Below are 15,896 nucleotides of genomic sequence, written 5' to 3'. Positions count from 1 at the left end.
CCATCCCTAACCCACCGTGTGAAGACCCCATGAGCCCCCCTAGTCGCAGCCAGAGCGGGTTTGCATCTGCACAGGTTTTCCCCAAATCCTCCCCTCCCTGCAGCTGCGCCCTTTGCAGCAGCGAGAGGTGGACGGCGTTCTCAAAGGCAGCTCGTGCTGAAAGCATCCTGGGGCTCCCGCTAACATCTCTTAACTGTTGGGCAAGCCCCGGTTTCTTCGAGGAGGTCGCAGGGAGAAGGCTATATTTGGACATGTCTCTGCCCAGAGAGGCTGCTTAGGGCTGGGGGAAGCGGACTGTGACCCTTTTGCAAGGAGCCTGGACTGTGTGTTCATGCTGGCTGCAAGCAGATGGGGTTTTTATTAGCTTGGGTGTTTGGGCTCCGCGTTCTCCTGCCTGGAACTGCTTCCTTCCTTGGCCCCTCACCGAAATTGGGGAGTCCCAGGGAGCACACCAGCCTGTGGAGACTGGCACGCCTGGCTCCGCACGGCTCCCATGGGCACTATCCTTCACCAGCAAAACCGGGGATGCTGGTGCCGGCGTGATGCTGGCAGCCTCCTCCTTTATTTTTGTACAAACAGCCTCCTGCGGCCGGGTTGGAAACGCTGCTGGCCGGGGCAGGGCCGGGTGTTTATCCCGTGCCACTGGACGTGCTCCAGCCGTGTTCGTGCAGCCGCTTCCCGGGCCAGGGGCTGGGGTCATGTCCCCCCAGGGCAGGGGTTTCCTTCCTTCCTCTGAACTGTGGCTGCACTGGGGGTCTGCCCCCCACCCAGCACCCTGTAACTCTCCTTTCAAGGTGTGCTGGGGTGGGGGCTATGCTGTGTCCTGCCTGGGGCTGGGCTGGGTGACCCCAACCCCTGGGCAGGGGGGTCGTTTGGGGGGAAATCTGCACCGGATGGGGGGCTGTGGGTCGGTCCCTCTCCAGCGAGGCTGCAGGTATTGACCCCATCTCCGCACTAAGCGGGCCGGCAGCGCCAGCCCTTTGCTCCCTGGTATAAATCATTTACCTGCCTGCGACCTTCACTTCAGCCCCTAGCCCGGGAAGGGTTGAGGGGCCGGGGGGAGGTTGGCTAGGGGAGTGACCCCGTACCTCGGCGCGGAGTGACAGGGCTGTGCGGGTGTCCCGCAGCATCCCGCTCCCCTCTCCCCGCCGGGTGCACCCCACCATCCCGGCTCCACTTTGGCCCCTTTATCTGCTGCGTGCTCCTCTTTGGTGGGTCCCTGTGCAGGGCTGGGAAGGCGGCCCAGTGCCGCCAGGAGGAGGAGGAGGAGGAGGAGGAGGGGTGGGGAGAGGCCATGCCGGAGCTTTGCCAGATGTGGGAAAGGAGAGAAGGGGGGACGCTTTTGCTGCTGCTTCCCGCCGCGTTGAGGACCCCCTTCCCTGTCCTAGAACCGCCACGCTCGTGGTTGGGATGAAGCCGCTCACCCCAGCCAAGCGAGCCAGCCTTTGGGGCGAGCATCCCCAGGCCAGCGCGTCCCCCCGTGCCGGGGTGGGTGGAGAGCCGGGTGCCGATGGTTTCCCCCCACAGCGCTCCCCGCTCTCGCCTCCCTCCACCCCCCGCATTGTTCCCGGCCCGGCGGGTGGGAGGAGGAGCAGGGCCAAGGGCCAGCATGCGGTAGGCGCCCGTGCCGCCGAGGCAGGCAGGAAGGCAGGCAGGAAGGCAGGCGCTGGGAGCGTGCCGCCGGCTGGAGCCGCCTGTCATGTTGGTCGAGCTGTTCTTCCAGGCTGCCTGTGTGTCCCTGTTCTTCCCAGGCGGCCAAGGCAGGGTGTACCCCGGGAGGAAGAAGCCGGCCAGCTTTGCCGTGGAGAGGTAGCCGGGTCCCCCCTCTTTTCCTTCTCCCTCTGCCAGCTACACCTGGGGACGGTGGCGTGCTGTGCCGAGCTCCGGCCATCCGTCCCCTCGGCTGCCCTCGGGGCTCCGGCCATGCCTCCCATCCCAGCCGGAGGGGTTGGCACCCCGTGCGTCCCTCCCTCTATCCAGGGGTGGCGGGACCAAGGGAGTGTGACCCTCGCAAGGGTCCTGCTGCCTGCATCCGTGTCCTGCTCCCCGTGTCTTTCTGGGGGAAGTTTCTCCCCTGTTACCATGTGCTGGGGTGTTTGAGCTAGCTGGGGCATGGTCCTCTCCCTCTGTCCCACCTTGTTTTGGGGTCACACTGCACCCCAGCTCGTCCCGTGCCTGCCTTCCCCTGGATCCATGCCGTGCTCTGCTGTGCGGGATGGGGTGGCTGTGGGCATGTCGTGACCGCTCCCGTGTGTCCCCTTATCGTCACGTTCCCGGGGCGGAGGGCTCCCCGCCGGCTGGAGGAGCTCCCCCGGGACCTTTGCTCTCTGCCCTGGGGGGCTAGGGGCCGGGTGGCCTCAGCCTCTCGTCCGTCGCGCAGGCGCCGCGTGGGGCCCCACGTCTGCTTCTCGGGCTTCGGCAGCGGATGTTGCCCCGGGTGGATGCTGTCTCCGGGCAGCGGGCAGTGCACCCTGCGTGAGTACAGGCTCTGGGGGTGCGGGGGCGGGTGGGGGTCCCTGCCCTCCTGACAGCTGCCTGTCCCCGATCCCCGCAGCGCTCTGCTCCTTCGGCTGCGGCAGCGGCTTGTGCATCGCCCCCAACCTCTGCTCGTGCCCGGATGGAGAGCAGGGCATCACCTGCCCAGGTATCCACCACTCCCGTTCCTGGTTGTGCCAAAAACTGGGACCCTTGGGCTTTCCTGGCAGGGCACGTTGCTCCTTGTCACCTCTCCCTGCAGCGTCCCCCAGCATAGTCCCTGGCAGGGGAAGGGGTGCTCCCAGGACAGGGTGCAGACCCTGGGAGGAGGTGCCACAGTGCAGAGCTGGGGTGGGTGGGCGCTGGGGTGGCATCTGTGCCCTGTGGACCCCCCTTCCATGTTTCAGAGCCGCCAGGGACGTGCGGGGAGTACGGTTGTGACCTCTCCTGTAACCACGGCGGGTGCCAGGAGGTGGCCCGCGTCTGCCCCCTCGGCTTCTCCATGGTGGAGACGGCCAACGGTGTCCGCTGCACCGGTGAGCCAGGATGGGGAGGTCCCAGTGGGACGGGGGGGGTCCTGGGCAGCGGTAGTCCTCCATCTCTAGCTCTCTCCTCTTGCCCCCCAGACATCGACGAGTGCCTGAGCGCTGCCTGCGAGGGTCTCTGCGTCAACACCGAGGGTGGCTTCGTCTGCGAGTGCGGCCCTGGCATGCAGCTCTCCGCCGACCGCCACAGCTGCCAGGGTGCGGGGGAGCCGGGGCGCTGGGCGGGGGGCAAGAGGGGGCCAGCCAGGGCTGCTGACCCTCAGCCTTTGCCCCCCCAGATACAGACGAGTGCCTGGCCACACCATGCCAGCACCGCTGCAAGAACAGCATCGGCAGCTACCGCTGCTCCTGCCGGCCCGGCTACCACCTCCACGGGAACCGGCATTCCTGCGTGGGTGAGCACCGTGTGCCAGCTCCCTCTTCCCCCTCCATGCCACGAAGCCCAGGGGACAGAGGTGGCCGTTGAGCCTATTGGCATGGTGCTGCCCCCTTCTCCTCATCCTCGGATGGGCCGTGCTGGAGGGGACGGCTCGGTGCACCAGGCTCCCTCCTGAGCCGTTTCCCGGGGTGTTGCACCTCCCGCCCAGGCACTGACAAGTCCCTTTTTCCCCTAGATGTCAACGAATGCCGGCGGCCGGGAGAGCGCCGAGCCTGCCAGCATGCCTGCCACAACACGCCAGGCAGCTACCTCTGCTCCTGCCGCCCCGGGTACCGGCTCAGCGGCGACAGGGTCTCCTGTGAAGGTACCCGTCTCCTTCTCCGGGCCAGGGCAGGGGAGCAGAGCGGGATGCCCCAGCTCCCTGCCTGCCCCAAGCAACAGCTGTTCCTTCCTTTCTAGGCTACCCCAAATCCATCCTGGCCCCATCGCCCATCCTGCAGTCCCTGCAGCATCCGCCCACCCTCGTCTTCCTCCCTCCTGGCTCCGGGGGATCCCTCCTGGTCCCCAGGGGCTCCCCATCACCCCACCTCCCTGCTGCAGCTCCTGGTACCCAACTCCCTTCCTCCTCTCCCGCTTCGGTGTCCCTGGCCACAGAGCCATCCCCGCATGCCATGGCAGCCCCCGGTACCTCCACCCCATCGGCCCCTCGCTGTTGGTACCGGGGGGCCCCTCGGGAGCCCGGCGCTCGCTGGACAGAGCCGGGGTGCCGGAGCTGCACCTGCCAGGTAAGCACCCCATCCTCCCCATGCCTCTCACCAGCCTAACATTGGGCTGAGCCGGCGTGTGCCCTTTCAGGGGGGACGAGTGCTCTGCGAGGCTGTGAGCTGCCCCGTGGCCTGCTCCCACCCTCTGCCCGCCCCGGCCGGGGGCTGCTGCCCCAGCTGCGCAGGTGAGCCCCAGCCCCCTCGGCCCCGCCACCCAGGGCGCAGCCCCCTGACCCGCCTGCCTTGCAGGCTGCCTGCACGAGGGGGTGGCCCGCGCTGAGGGCGATGTCTTCTCCCCATCCGACTGGAACTGCACCGTCTGTGTCTGCCTGGTGAGCCCATGCCGTCCCGGGGTGGGATGGGGATGGGAGCATCCCCCTGCATCCCCACTCAGCCCGGGGATGCACATCCGGGGTGATGCAGCGGGATGCACTGAGGTGGATGTTGCTCCGGCTGCCCCATGACGCCCCCACGCTCTCCTCCATAGGCCGGTAACATCTCATGCATCTCCCCTGAGTGTCCCCCAGGCTCCTGCCCAAGCGCCTCGCCAGCTGACTGCTGCCCCTGCCAGCCAGGTGGGTCCCCCGGGACCCTCAGCCCCTGGGGCATGTGGGGCAGGGAGAGCCCAGGGCTCTGCTGGGGGTGGGGGTTTGGCAGGAGCAGTGCTTCGCTCTCTGACCCCAGCCCCGGCCCCGCTGCCGCTCTCCTCCCCAGCAAAGTGCAGTTTTCGGGGCCGCACGTACGCGCACGGCGCCCGGTTCAGCCTGGATGGAGACGACTGCACCATCTGTGTCTGCCGGGTAGGTCCCGAGCGGCTGGGGGGTCCCTGGGGCTGGGGTCCCCAGGGGTGCTCCAGGCCCTCCCCCCCCACCACACTGCTGGGGGAATCCAGCCTTTGCTCAGGGCTGAGGCAGGGTGAGTGGGCACAGGGCTGGGGGCCCAGCGGGTGACATGTCCCCGTGTCCCCAGGGTGGCGAGGTGGAGTGCTCCTTCGCCCCCTGCCCCGTCCTGGACTGCCCGCAGCACCAGCGGCACCTGGGCCCTGGGCAGTGCTGCTTCACCTGCCGGGACCCCCCGGCCCCCGCCGGTGAGCCCACGCTGGGGGACCCCTGGGGAGGGGCAGGGCGGGGTGTGGGGGATGGCTGGGGGTGAGCAGGGTGGGATGTGGGGGACACCTGGGGTTGGGGAGGGTGGGATGTGAGGAATACCTGGGTGCTGGGTGGGTAGGATGTATGGGACAGCGAGGGACAAGGAGGATGGGATGTAGGGGACACCTGGGGGACAGGGAGGGTAGGGAAAAGTGGGGGACCTGCATGTGGGGGTGCACGAGGACCGGCCGGGTGTTTGGGGGGCTGCACAGCCAAGGGATCTGGAGGTGAGGAGTGGGCACAGGATGGGAACTGCACATGTGTCCAGCAGTGCATGCACATGCCTGAGCGGGCATCAGGAGGGTGATGGGCTGGGGGTGCCCGTGTCCCCCTGTATCTCACCCCAGGTTGCTTCGTGGATGACAACGGGGTGGAGTTTCCCATCGGACAGATCTGGTCTCCGGGCGATCCCTGTGAGTTATGCATCTGCCAGGTGAATGAGAACCTGCTCTGCTTCACTCCTCCTACCTGCCCCTGCCCCGGCGCACGGCTCCTCTCCCCCTCCTTCCCTCGGGCTGCTCGTGGCCACGGTCCCCAGCAGCTCCCCAGCTTCACGGGCTTTAAACCCCATGGTTTTGGGCAGGCCAAGGTCTCTGTCAAGTGCTTCTCCCCTGCAGGCAGACGGCTCGGTGAGCTGCAAGCGGACGGACTGCGTGGAGACCTGTCCCTACCCCATCCACATCCCTGGGCAGTGCTGCCCCGACTGCTCGGCAGGTGATGGGGGCAGTGGATGCTTCTTGGAGGGGTGCTGGCTCCACTGCATCCCCTCTGTATCCCTTGCCTGCAGTCCCAGGCAGGACCAGACCCAGCAAGCCTGGGCTTAAGCAGAGATGTCTCCCGGGGGTCCCTGAGCCACCCGGAGACCACAAGTGCCGCTCTCCTCCTGCAGGCTGCACCTACATGGGAAGGATTTTCTACAACAATGATACCTTCCCCTCCGTCCTGGACCCCTGTCTCAGCTGCATCTGCCTGGTGAGGGCTGCGCCGGGGACCACGAGATGGTTTTGGCTCCTGCCCCATGGGCTGAGTCCTAGTTTTTTCCTCCATTGCAGGAAAAAGCTCCCGGGTGTTTCGGGGCTGCCCCCTTTTCCCCAGCCCACCCTGGCGCGTGCTAACGCCCGGCCCTCGCGCATCTCTCCCGTCTCTCGCAGCTGGGTTCGGTGGCCTGTTCGCCCGTGGACTGTGCCATCTTCTGCACCTACCCCTTCCACCCCGAGGGCGAGTGCTGCCCCGTCTGTAAAGGTAGGAGCCGGAGGGGGGAGGTTGGAGCAGGGGGCCGTGTCCCCCCGCCCGGCGAGCCCCCCGCCACACGCCGAGCACCGCCTCGCTCCCCGCAGATTGCAACTACCAGGGTAGGAAGGTGGCGAACGGCCAGACCTTCACCCCAGAGGGACAGCCCTGCACCCGCTGTACCTGCCAGGTGAGCGGGGTGCCTGTGGGGTGCCCGTGGCAGTGTCAGAGGGGATGAGGGAGGGGATGGTGAGGTTGGCTCTCCCCCACCTTCATCCCTTGCTGCCAGCTCGGGGAGGTGAGCTGCGAGAAGAGGCTGTGTCCCCACTCGTGCGCAGAGCCTGCCACGCTGCCCGCTGCCTGCTGCCCTCCCTGCCAAGGTAATGGGGGTGCCCGGGCTCCGGGGTGCCGGTGGCAGGGTCTGGCTTAGGACCCCCTGCCCTGCAGGACACGGCCGTGCTGTGGCACCCCAGGGCGGTTGGGTGCCCCCCGTGCAGGTTGGGGGGTCCCAGGGGAGAGGTGGGTGCTAACCAAAAGCATCTCTCCGTTAGCCACAGATGTCCGGCTCCCGCTGCAGAGCAGCGACCCATCCCCGTCCCTGTCCCCAACCCACGAGGACTCGCCCACTGGCACCCAGCACCCCAGCCCCACCACATCAACCCACCCCCCCCGTCACCGCCTGGCTCAGCTCCTGCTCCCCAACACAGCCCCCCTTAGACCCTCTCCGGGGAATGCAGGGGCTCAGGAGCCCCCTCCGACCACGTTGAGCCCTCCTGGGCAGCCATTAACGGCTGCACTGCTCCCCGACAGCCCCTCCGAGGCCACAGCCCCCCCACCTCCCACAGACAGCCCCAGCTCAAGCCCCGAGGCTCAGGGACGCACCGGGGATGCGGACCCCTCTGCTGTGCCACCGGCCAGCGGGGAGACCCCGGCGGGCACGTGGCTCCCTAGAGCCCAGGTGCCACGTGTGCCTGGCGCAGCATGAGTACAAGGAGGGGGAAAAGGAGGAGGAGTAGGATGATGAAGGAGAGGAAGGGGTCTGCAGGACCAGCAGGCCTGGCCCACCAGGCCCCCAGGGTGGTGGGTGGCTGGGGAGGGGGTGCCAAGCAGACACAGAGGGCAACAGCAGCCCCGCTCCCACGGGTGTGTGGGCGCTGCCTCTCTCTCGGGCAGAGCCTGCGCGGTCCCCAGCTGCCTCAGGGTGCCGGCGTCCCCCAGCCCCTCACCACCCCACGGAGGCAGGACTGAGGGGCAGCACCAGCCCCCTCTCTGTGCCGCCCCGGCTCTCTGGGTGCAGGATGCAGGGCTGGGAGATACTCTTGGCTGCGCTGGGGTGCCCCGTGCCAGCCCCCAACCACAGCACGCACCCCTGGGGTGGGCGCTGCCCCTGCTCCTGGCGTGGGGAGGGGGCGAACTGCCCTCCCTGCCACCAATAAAGTCACCCTGGTATTTATGCCCCGTCCCCCTGCTCCTGCTTGCACCCACCGGCAGGCTGAACCCAGCCATGGGGCTTTCACTCGGGGGAGCTTTGGGGTGAGTGGCTCCCCTGGGATGAAGACGGCACTGCCGGAGGGGTTCATCCCCCCCAGAGCGGGGTTTGGGGATGGGAGGGATGCGCCCTGCCCCAGTGACACGAGCATGGCTGTGGACTTCATTGCGGCCAGCCAGCCGGGCACTCTGCATGCCGACCCTGAGGGAGCGGAGCTGAGCTGGGGGAGAGGGGTTTTGGGGGTCTGGCAGGAGATTTTGAGTGCTCCAGGTTGCAATTTTCCAGAACCTAAACCCGAGCAAAGTGCGCAGGCCTGGGAAACCATAGCAAGATGCTGAGGATGGTGCTGCCCCTGCGAACGGGCTCCCAGCATACGGAGCTACCCAAGGAGGTGGTGAAAAGGCGCTGGGGGTGTTGGCGCGGCCGCGGGGCCGAGGGCGTCACCAGGGTGTGGGCAGGGGGTGCCTCTGCCTGCAGGGTGAGGCCGCCGCCCGCGGCGGTGCCCCATCTGCCCACCCACCGCTCTCCATGCCCACAGACGCGGTGGCAGCGCCGGGGCAGCCAAAACGGCCCTTCCCAGAGAGACACGACACAGGGGTGCTGCTTCACGGATTTATTGTACTCGGTGGCCATGGCAGGAGGGGACGGGAGCGCTGGGCCAGGGTCAGCCCTGCCAGCCACCAAGCTGGGGACGCCAGGGCAGTGGGGCACGCTGCCTGTCCCCGTCCCCAGCACGGAGGTGCGCTCACTGCAGCTGTGACAGCCCCACCTGGTTGTTGGCCCTGTCGAAGATCACGTAGTACTCGCGGATGAAGACGTCCCCCAGGATCCAGAGCTCGCCCGACTCCGTGGGGACGTTCATGCCTTGGAGGCCCAGCATGCAGTATCCGCTGTTCTGCACCCAAGGGCACGGTAGATGGTGGTTACCGGCTGCCGGACACCCCCAACCCCCCCAGCCCCCTCCCCGCTGGGATGCTCACCTGTATCACGTAGGCGCTGGGCGACAGGGGGAAGGCTTGGCCGTTGATGTTGAAGACGATGTCGGGCAGGCTGCTGATGGCGTTGCAGCTGATCTGGGGGGGATACGGTGCCAGGCAGGCGTCAGCGGCCACCCCAAGAGGGACCGCGTGCCCCAGGGAGCGATGGGGACCGGTGCAGCGTGGAGCAGCCCCGGGGTCCTGCTGGGCACCCCACGGAGCCCCAGAGGCGCACAAAGCCCTGCGCGCTCCCCCGGAGCCTCACCTCGCCGTTGGAGCCGACGCCGATGGCGCCCAGGAGGGTGTTGAGAGCGTGGCTGGGCACGGCCAGCAGCGAGGTGCCTGTGTCCACGATGGCCTGGCAGCCGCCGGAGCAGGCAACGGGCTCCCCAGAGACGGAGACACTAGGAGAGGGGTACGGGGTGAGCCTCCCAGGTGCGGGACGAGGGGCTGCACCCCTCAAAACACGGCCTGGGGGCCAAGGCATCCACTGCGCCTGCGAGCTGCACCCGCGCTACCTGTCCATGGTGATCTGCCAGTAGGTTTCAGCAGAGAGGGGGATCCAGCTGATGCCGTTGGTGACGTAGGAGGGGTCGATGCCACCAAAGAGGACAAAGCTGCCTCTCTGCTCGTTCCTGCGAGGGGGGAGCCATCAGGTGGGGGTCCCACACCACCCCCACCCCACCGCTGGCAGTGCCATCGCCGAGGGGGGCTTTGCAGCCCTCTTCCTCTGGTGGTGACGATGCCAGCTCCGGTGAGCCGTGTCCCCCAGGAGCCACGGGACATCATGCCATCGCGGAATGGACCAGAGGCAGCCCCGGTGGGAGGGAAATGGGAGGAAACCCTCGGCAAGGGCCGGACGGCTCCAGCCAGGGCTTACTTGCTCAGGTAGACAGAGAAGAGGTCCCTGGCCACGAGGTGTTCTGTCATCATGTTGTCAAAGACAGGGGTGGCTCCGGAGGAGGCGATGCTGGGGAAAGCCAGCCCCAGGATGCCATCGAAGGGGGCGTAGTAGAAGACGGTGCCAGGCTCGGTCTCAGCCAGCCCAAAGATCTGGTTGACCACCTCGATGTTCGTGACCTGGTCGGGGAGACGGGCAGAGGGGCTTGGTGTGGGCGGGTGGTGCCCTGGCATCCCTGCTCCCGTGGGGCAGGGGGGACGGTGCACCCCGCCTTACGGTGACGGTGTCGTAGCCCAGGACGCCGGTCATGCTGCCAGTGCCGTAGGCGATGTAGAGGCTGTCGTTGGTGCCGACGAAGGTGGAGGACAGCTCTGGGTTGAAGCGCTTGTGGTTTTCTGCGGGTAGAGGAGGGAGACTGCCAGGGTCCGTCCTGTCCTCGGGGACCAAGCATGACCCCCCAGTGCCTCCCCATCGCCCCACGTCCCTTGGGACAGGCAGGGCAGAGCCATCGTCGGCCCCCAGCCCCGCCAGGGGCTCCCACAGCCAGGCCGGGCAGGGGGGTGGCCAAGCCCAGGCCCTCTGCTGCCTCCACCCCCCGCCCCGCTGGCCACGGGGCACCCAGGCACCTACTGCAGGCCGGGCTGGAGCAGTACACCGAGGGCACCCACAGGTTGGAGGAGCCCGTGTCAAAGATAACGGTGAACTTCTGGGCTGGGCTACCGATGGAGATGGCGCCGAAGTACTCCATCTGTCACAGGGGGTGGGCAAGGGATTAATGGGGTGGGTAAGGGGACAGCTAAGGGGTTAGGGGGACGGGTCAAAGGCCAGTGGCCCCGGGGGCTGCCCCGCCAGCGCCAGCCCCTCTGCCCCGCCATGCTCACATCCATGTAGTTCTGCAGGGGCTCGGAGGAGAAGAGGGAGGGGAAGTACTTGGCGGCCGGGTCGTAGGGGTGCAGTTTCAGGTACTGCTCCAGCAAGCCGTGCTCCTTCAGGGACTGCCGCAGGGACTTCGCTCTCCTCAGAGGGACCCTGGGTGCCGGCGCGAGGGGAGACCACCCGTCGGCGGGAGCCGGGCAGGGAGCGCCTCGGGGGACCCCCGCCAAGCGCTCGCCCTGCGCCTCCTCCCACAGCCCCTCGGGTGGGGCCTGGGGGCCGGCCTCGCTGCGGGGACCCCCACCCGTGGCAATGGCAACGGGTGTGGGGGCTGCAGGCTGCTCCCCCATCCCGGCTGCGTGCTGGGAGCCGGGCAGTCACCCCGCCTGCCTCCCCCAGCGCGGGGGCCCTCAGCACTGCCGTGTGCTGCGTGGGCATCCCAAAACCCCGGCACTCACCTGAGGGCGAAGCATTGGGCCAGGCTCACCAAGCCGAGGAGCAGGAGCAGCTTCATGGCGGCTGCTGGCAGACGGCGACCAAGGGGAAGAGACGCACCGAGTGCGGCCCCGGCCCCGGCGTGGCTCCTTATATCCCAGCCGCGCTTGTTTGGCCAGCGTCCCGATAACACAGGCAAACGGCTCCAGGGGCGGTTATCGCAATGACCTGAGGGGAGACGGGGAGAACGGCAAGGTGAGGACTTTCCACCTTCCCTGGGGTCGAATGCCACGGCCGGGGCGCAGGGACGCTTGCGGCGGGCTGGGGCCGGGGGACAAGCACCCTCCGGTTACTCTGCGTCCCGAGGGGGAGGCACTGGGGGAGGGACGGGGGAGCCTGGTGAGGGGGACACGGGGCTGGCTGCGGCTATTTCTGGGTGTTTCCCCCCACCCCGTCTCACTACCCGGCCATTAGGCGAGCCAACAACCTGCCGCGGCGGAGAAACCGCAGCGTAACTCACGCGCCGTTAGATAAGAGCACTCATTTTCCATTTGGTTCGAGCTGGCCGGGGCAGCCTCCGCAGGGAATGACATTTTCCCCAGCCCCGAGGGAGCTGCGGTACGAAGGCTCTTGGGGCTGCTCTGGACTCTCCTTGTCCTGCTGCAAAGAGCAGAGTTTCTCTCTGCAGGGGTCTGTCAGGGTGGGGCTGGCACGGAGACGCGGGGCTGGCACGGGACCTCCGGTCCTTCGGGGTTCCCTGGTCCCCGCAAGCCCCTCGCTGGAGGGTCCGAGCCTGGGGGTTGCAGCCTCGTGCTCCTTCTGCAGGTGCTCTCCAAGGATGCATGACCCTTGGGTGGGCTGGGGATACCCGGTGGCCCCTCACCCCTGTCCTGAGCACCCTGGGCTGCCTTGGGGTGCCCACCCATGGGCGGCAGCCAAGTCCCACCTTCATCAGCCTGCACAGAGCGTGGCGGGGGCAGCTGTGCTGCTGCAGTCCAGCTTAGAATCATAGGTCAGGGAATAGTCTGTGTTGGAAGGGATCTTAAACGTCACCTAGTCCAACCCTCTGCCATGGGCACGGACACCTCCCATCAGACCAGGCTGCTCCAAGCCCCATCCGACCTGGTCTTGAACAATTCCAGTGATGGGGCATCCACAGCTCCTCTGGGCAACGGGGTCCAGCGCCTCGCCATTCTCACAGCCAAGAATTTCTTTGTTGTAGCGAAGCTAAATCTAACCTCTTCCAGTTTAAAACCATCACCCCTCATCCTATCACTGCACTCCCGGACACAGACCCCCTCCCCACCTTTCCCGTAGCCCCCCTTTGAGAACGGGAGGTCTCCCCGCAGCCGCCTTTTCTCCAGGCTAAACAACCCCAACACTCTCAGCCTCTCCTCGTGGGGAGGTGCTCCAGCCCCGTCATCATCCTCGTGGCCTGCTCTGGACCCACTCCAGCAGGCCCATGTCTTTCTCAGGCTGGGGCTTCGTCTGCCTCCATCTCTCCCAGGGCTGCCTGTTGAACTGGGACCAGCCGGCAGGTGGAACTGGGACCAGCTGTGAGAAACCCCAGCTCAGTTTGCTGCCGGTTGAGTGGCCCCGAGGTCGCCCCCGCCGGGCTGCGTCAGAGGTGCCCGGCGCTGGACGTGGCGTCCCAGCCGCCGGCACAGCACCGCGTGCGTGACACGTGGCTGCTGGCACGGCCACCTTCTCCTGCGCTTGGGGGAGAACAAAGCCAGGCCCTGCGCCAGCGGGCTGGGGAGCAGCCGGCCCACAGGCGCCCTACGGATCAAGCTGGCTCGTCTCCCTCCCTCCCACTTTCCACCCAGCTCTGAATAATCGAAGAACTGAGGATGCCAAATTGCACTGGAGGAATGAAATGAATAAGAACCTGGTAGGATCTGATGGACGGCGTTGGGAGAAAAGGGGTGAAGGCTCTGATTCTCCCTGAGTGACGAGGGAAGCTGTGGTGTAGTCAGTTTGGGGGTGGGGGTCTGGAAGGGACAAGGCCTTGGCTGACCCCCAAAAAATGGGAAGCCTGGAGCCGGCAGGAGGCCACACTCTGAAAAACCCTGCGTGGAGCCTGGCCACCGTGTTCCCCACCGGCCTCATGAGCCACCCTGTGTCTGCAAGTAGCTGTAACCTATGGAGCAAATCAGACCTCGGACAACAGCACCTACCTCAAGCTCCGCTCGCCCGGCCCTGCGCAAGGCAGCAGCGCGACCCGATGAATCCGAGCCCCGATAAGGAGCAGCCCCAGCAGAGAGGCTGGTTCCCAGCAAAACGCGTCCTTGCTGCGCTGCACGTGGAGAACGTTTATTTGCAGAAGGTTATGGAGCAGAGTGCCCGCGGGCGCATCCCTTGGTGGGGAGGCTGCCGTAGCCAGCTGCCCTTGGGCCGCTCCGACGGGCTCTTTCGATGCATTCCTTTGCCCCAACGCAGCGAGTGCCCGCACGCAGGGAAGGGGGTGCTCCTGCTGGGCAAAGCCTCTTCCTCCGCCGCACACGGGGGCTTTCACTGCTCCGCGGGGATGGCTGCAACAGGGGCTCAGGGTGACTCGCCCAGGCTGCTGCAGATATTCGGGTCAGCTGATGCAGATCCCCTGGGCACATAAGGGAGGCTCAGAGCAGGGCCCTGCTGCTTTCCCTGGCTCTTCCTTCGCTCTTTGCAAGCTTCCTTGCACAGCGGTGCTGGTGGAAGGCAGGGGCCGTGCCCCTGGACAGCCTGGACCCTCAAGGCAGGGCTTTTGGGGGGCAGTTTGGAGGGCTGCCAAAGCTCACACCTGCCCGCCCCTTTGCCCTGCAAGCACTGAGAGCTGGGCTTTCCTCCAAGGAGGCTGCTCAGGAGCTGCCGGGCTCGGGATGCGCTCCACGCCGGGGCCGGCGATGCTGCAGGAGGTCCCCGGGAGCCGGCGTGGGCTGCGGGAGGTGGCGGCCGGAGCTCTGCAAAGCCAGTAGCCACGCGTGCGTGTCGGTGCAGCTCCCACATCAGAGAGGCTGTGACGGAGAGGAAGGCCCTGCTGGAGGGTGGGGAGGCTCCTCGGTGCAGCCCCACCGCGGGGAGCGGGAGGTAACCAGTGGGTGCGGGCAGGGGCAGCGCGGTGGGGGAGCAGGGCGGTAAGTGCCCCCTCTCCTCGGGCAGGGGTGGGGGGGTTCTGGGGATGCCAGGGTGGGCTTTCCTCTCTTTGTGGGAAAGGTGGGAGGTGGGACGTGCGCTGAGCAGAACAGGTCTGCTGCGGGTGGGTGGCGTAGGGCTGCGCTGCCTCCCACGCATCCTTCTGCAGCGATGCTCGTCCCGCACTGCTTTTGGTAAGAGGCAGAGAAATCTGGGAAACGGGAAGCTGAAGGGCAGCCGCGCTTCAAAGGCTAAATTCTTCCCTCAGAGCACGTCAGTGCGTTGGGCTTTGGGGGCTGGAGGCTGAACTCGCTGTCACGCCTCGGGATGCCATCGAAGTGGGCGTAGCACAAAAAGGAGCCGGGCTCAGGCCAGCGGCCTGATGGCTGACCTAGGTGTTTCCAGCCTTGGTAGAGAAGTGGAAGGGACAAGATACGCTGGATTGTGGAAAGATCTGCACTTTGACTCACAAAGGGAGCGGGGAATCCTGAGGAAGCTCAAAACCAAGCGGCAAAGTGCTTAAAACCCATCTCTGCTGCATCCCCAGTGTGGTGAAGGCAGCCAGGGGAGGAGCCAGGGTGTAGGAGGCAGGGGCCGTGTCCCCCTGCTCAGGTAGCCCCCCGCCACGCGCCGAGCACCGCCTCGCTCCCCGCAGATTGCACCTACCAGGGTAGGAAGGTGGCGAACGGCCAGACCTTCACCCCAGGGGGACAGCCCTGCACCCGCTGCACCTGCCAGGTGAGCGGGGTGCCCGTGGGGTGCCCGTGGCAGTGTCAGAGGGGATGAGGGAGGGGATGGTGAGGTTGGCTCTCCCCCACCTTCATCCGCCTGCTGAATGCGGACCCCTCTGCTGTGCCACCGGCCAGCGGGGAGACCCCGGCGGGCACGTGGCTCCCTAGAGCCCAGGTGCCACGTGTGCCTGGCACGGCGTGAGTAGGAGGAGGGGGAAAAGGAGGAGGAGTAGGATGATGAAGGAGTGGAAGGGGTCTGCAGGACCAGCAGGCCTGGCCCACCAGGCCCCCAGGGCGGTGGGTGGCTGGGGAGGGGGTGCCAAGCAGACACAGAGGGCAACAGCAGCCCCGCTCCCACGGGTGTGTGGGCGCTGCCTCTCTCTCGGGCAGAGCCTGCGCGGTCCCCGGCTGCCTCAGGGTGCCGGCGTCCCCCAGCCCCTCACCACCCCACGGAGGCAGGACTGAGGGGCAGCACCAGCCCCCCCTCTGTGCCGCCCCGGCTCGCTGCTTGCCCAGGTGCACGTTCACGGCACAGCTCTGCCCCGGCCCGCCTGGGGCTCTCAGTGGCTGCGGGCACCTCCCGCCCCAGGCCTGCACAGGCGCTGGGGGTGTTGGCGCGGCCGCGGGGCCGACGGCGTCACCAGGGTGCGGGCAGGGGGTGCCTCTGCCTGCAGGGTGAGGCCGCCGCCCGCGGCGGTGCCCCATCTGCCCACCCACCGCTCTCCATGCCCACAGACGCGGTGGCAGCGCCGGGGCGGCCAAAACGGCCCTTCCCAGAGAGACACGACACAGGGCTGCTGCTTCACGGATTTATTGTACTCGGTGGCCATGGCAGGAG

The 15,896-nt window shown here is 67.1% G+C and overlaps 2 protein-coding genes across 5 annotated transcripts; one reads left to right on the top strand and one right to left on the bottom strand.

Moving 5' to 3' along the window:
* The first annotated feature begins 1,325 nt into the window (after positions 1 to 1,325).
* On the top strand, positions 1,326 to 7,994 carry VWCE (von Willebrand factor C and EGF domains). Of its 4 annotated transcripts, none has more exons than XR_010373174.1 (20): positions 1,326 to 1,809; positions 2,381 to 2,475; positions 2,555 to 2,644; positions 2,883 to 3,011; positions 3,102 to 3,218; positions 3,299 to 3,415; positions 3,635 to 3,763; positions 3,859 to 4,184; positions 4,255 to 4,348; positions 4,413 to 4,495; positions 4,651 to 4,738; positions 4,878 to 4,963; positions 5,133 to 5,250; positions 5,659 to 5,744; positions 5,929 to 6,025; positions 6,201 to 6,283; positions 6,463 to 6,553; positions 6,629 to 6,731; positions 6,831 to 6,921; positions 7,093 to 7,187. XR_010373174.1 is itself a non-coding variant. In XM_064453011.1 (20 exons), exons 1-20 carry the CDS (start codon positions 1,700 to 1,702, stop codon positions 7,524 to 7,526), a joined length of 2,523 nt encoding a protein of 840 aa, XP_064309081.1. In that variant the 5' UTR covers positions 1,330 to 1,699; the 3' UTR covers positions 7,527 to 7,994. The 4 variants fall into 4 exon arrangements, 3 of the variants coding, with proteins under 3 accessions (XP_064309082.1, XP_064309081.1, XP_064309079.1); XM_064453011.1 differs by having other exon boundaries at positions 1,330 to 1,809; positions 5,659 to 5,724; positions 5,933 to 6,025; positions 6,649 to 6,731; positions 7,093 to 7,994; XM_064453009.1 differs by having other exon boundaries at positions 1,330 to 1,809; positions 6,649 to 6,731; positions 7,093 to 7,994.
* A 634-nt stretch (positions 7,995 to 8,628) lies between these two features.
* On the bottom strand, positions 8,629 to 11,385 carry LOC104043094 (pepsin A-like). The gene is made up of 9 exons (XM_064453041.1): positions 11,240 to 11,385; positions 10,790 to 10,937; positions 10,539 to 10,656; positions 10,185 to 10,303; positions 9,888 to 10,087; positions 9,526 to 9,642; positions 9,273 to 9,411; positions 9,011 to 9,103; positions 8,629 to 8,925 (listed from the first exon to the last, which is right to left on the bottom strand). The coding sequence occupies exons 1-9, from the start codon at positions 11,293 to 11,295 to the stop codon at positions 8,776 to 8,778; spliced, it is 1,140 nt and encodes a 379-aa protein (XP_064309111.1). The 5' UTR covers positions 11,296 to 11,385; the 3' UTR covers positions 8,629 to 8,775.
* Positions 11,386 to 15,896: the final 4,511 nt, after the last annotated feature.

This window comes from Phalacrocorax carbo, chromosome 5, assembly GCF_963921805.1.
Source record: "Phalacrocorax carbo chromosome 5, bPhaCar2.1, whole genome shotgun sequence".
Lineage (NCBI taxonomy): Eukaryota > Metazoa > Chordata > Aves > Suliformes > Phalacrocoracidae > Phalacrocorax > Phalacrocorax carbo.
The sequence above is the reverse complement of the archived record's forward strand: the minus strand, read 5'-3'. Positions and strand labels throughout refer to the sequence as shown.

Bases quoted from the DNA above. Each gene is read 5' to 3' on its own strand.
- VWCE (XM_064453009.1), top strand. From the start codon at position 1,700: ATGTTGGTCGAGCTGTTCTTCCAGGCTGCCTGTGTGTCCCTGTTCTTC. The intron at 3,012-3,101 runs GTGAGCCAGGAT...CTTGCCCCCCAG, and splicing joins CAACGGTGTCCGCTGCACCG to ACATCGACGAGTGCCTGAGC. The intron at 3,416-3,634 runs GTGAGCACCGTG...TTTTTCCCCTAG, and splicing joins GAACCGGCATTCCTGCGTGG to ATGTCAACGAATGCCGGCGG.
- LOC104043094 (XM_064453041.1), bottom strand. From the start codon at position 11,295: ATGAAGCTGCTCCTGCTCCTCGGCTTGGTGAGCCTGGCCCAATGCTTC. The intron at 10,088-10,184 runs GTAAGGCGGGGT...CTCCCCGACCAG, and splicing joins TGGGCTACGACACCGTCACC to GTCACGAACATCGAGGTGGT. The intron at 9,412-9,525 runs GTAGCGCGGGTG...CCCCTCTCCTAG, and splicing joins TGGCAGATCACCATGGACAG to TGTCTCCGTCTCTGGGGAGC.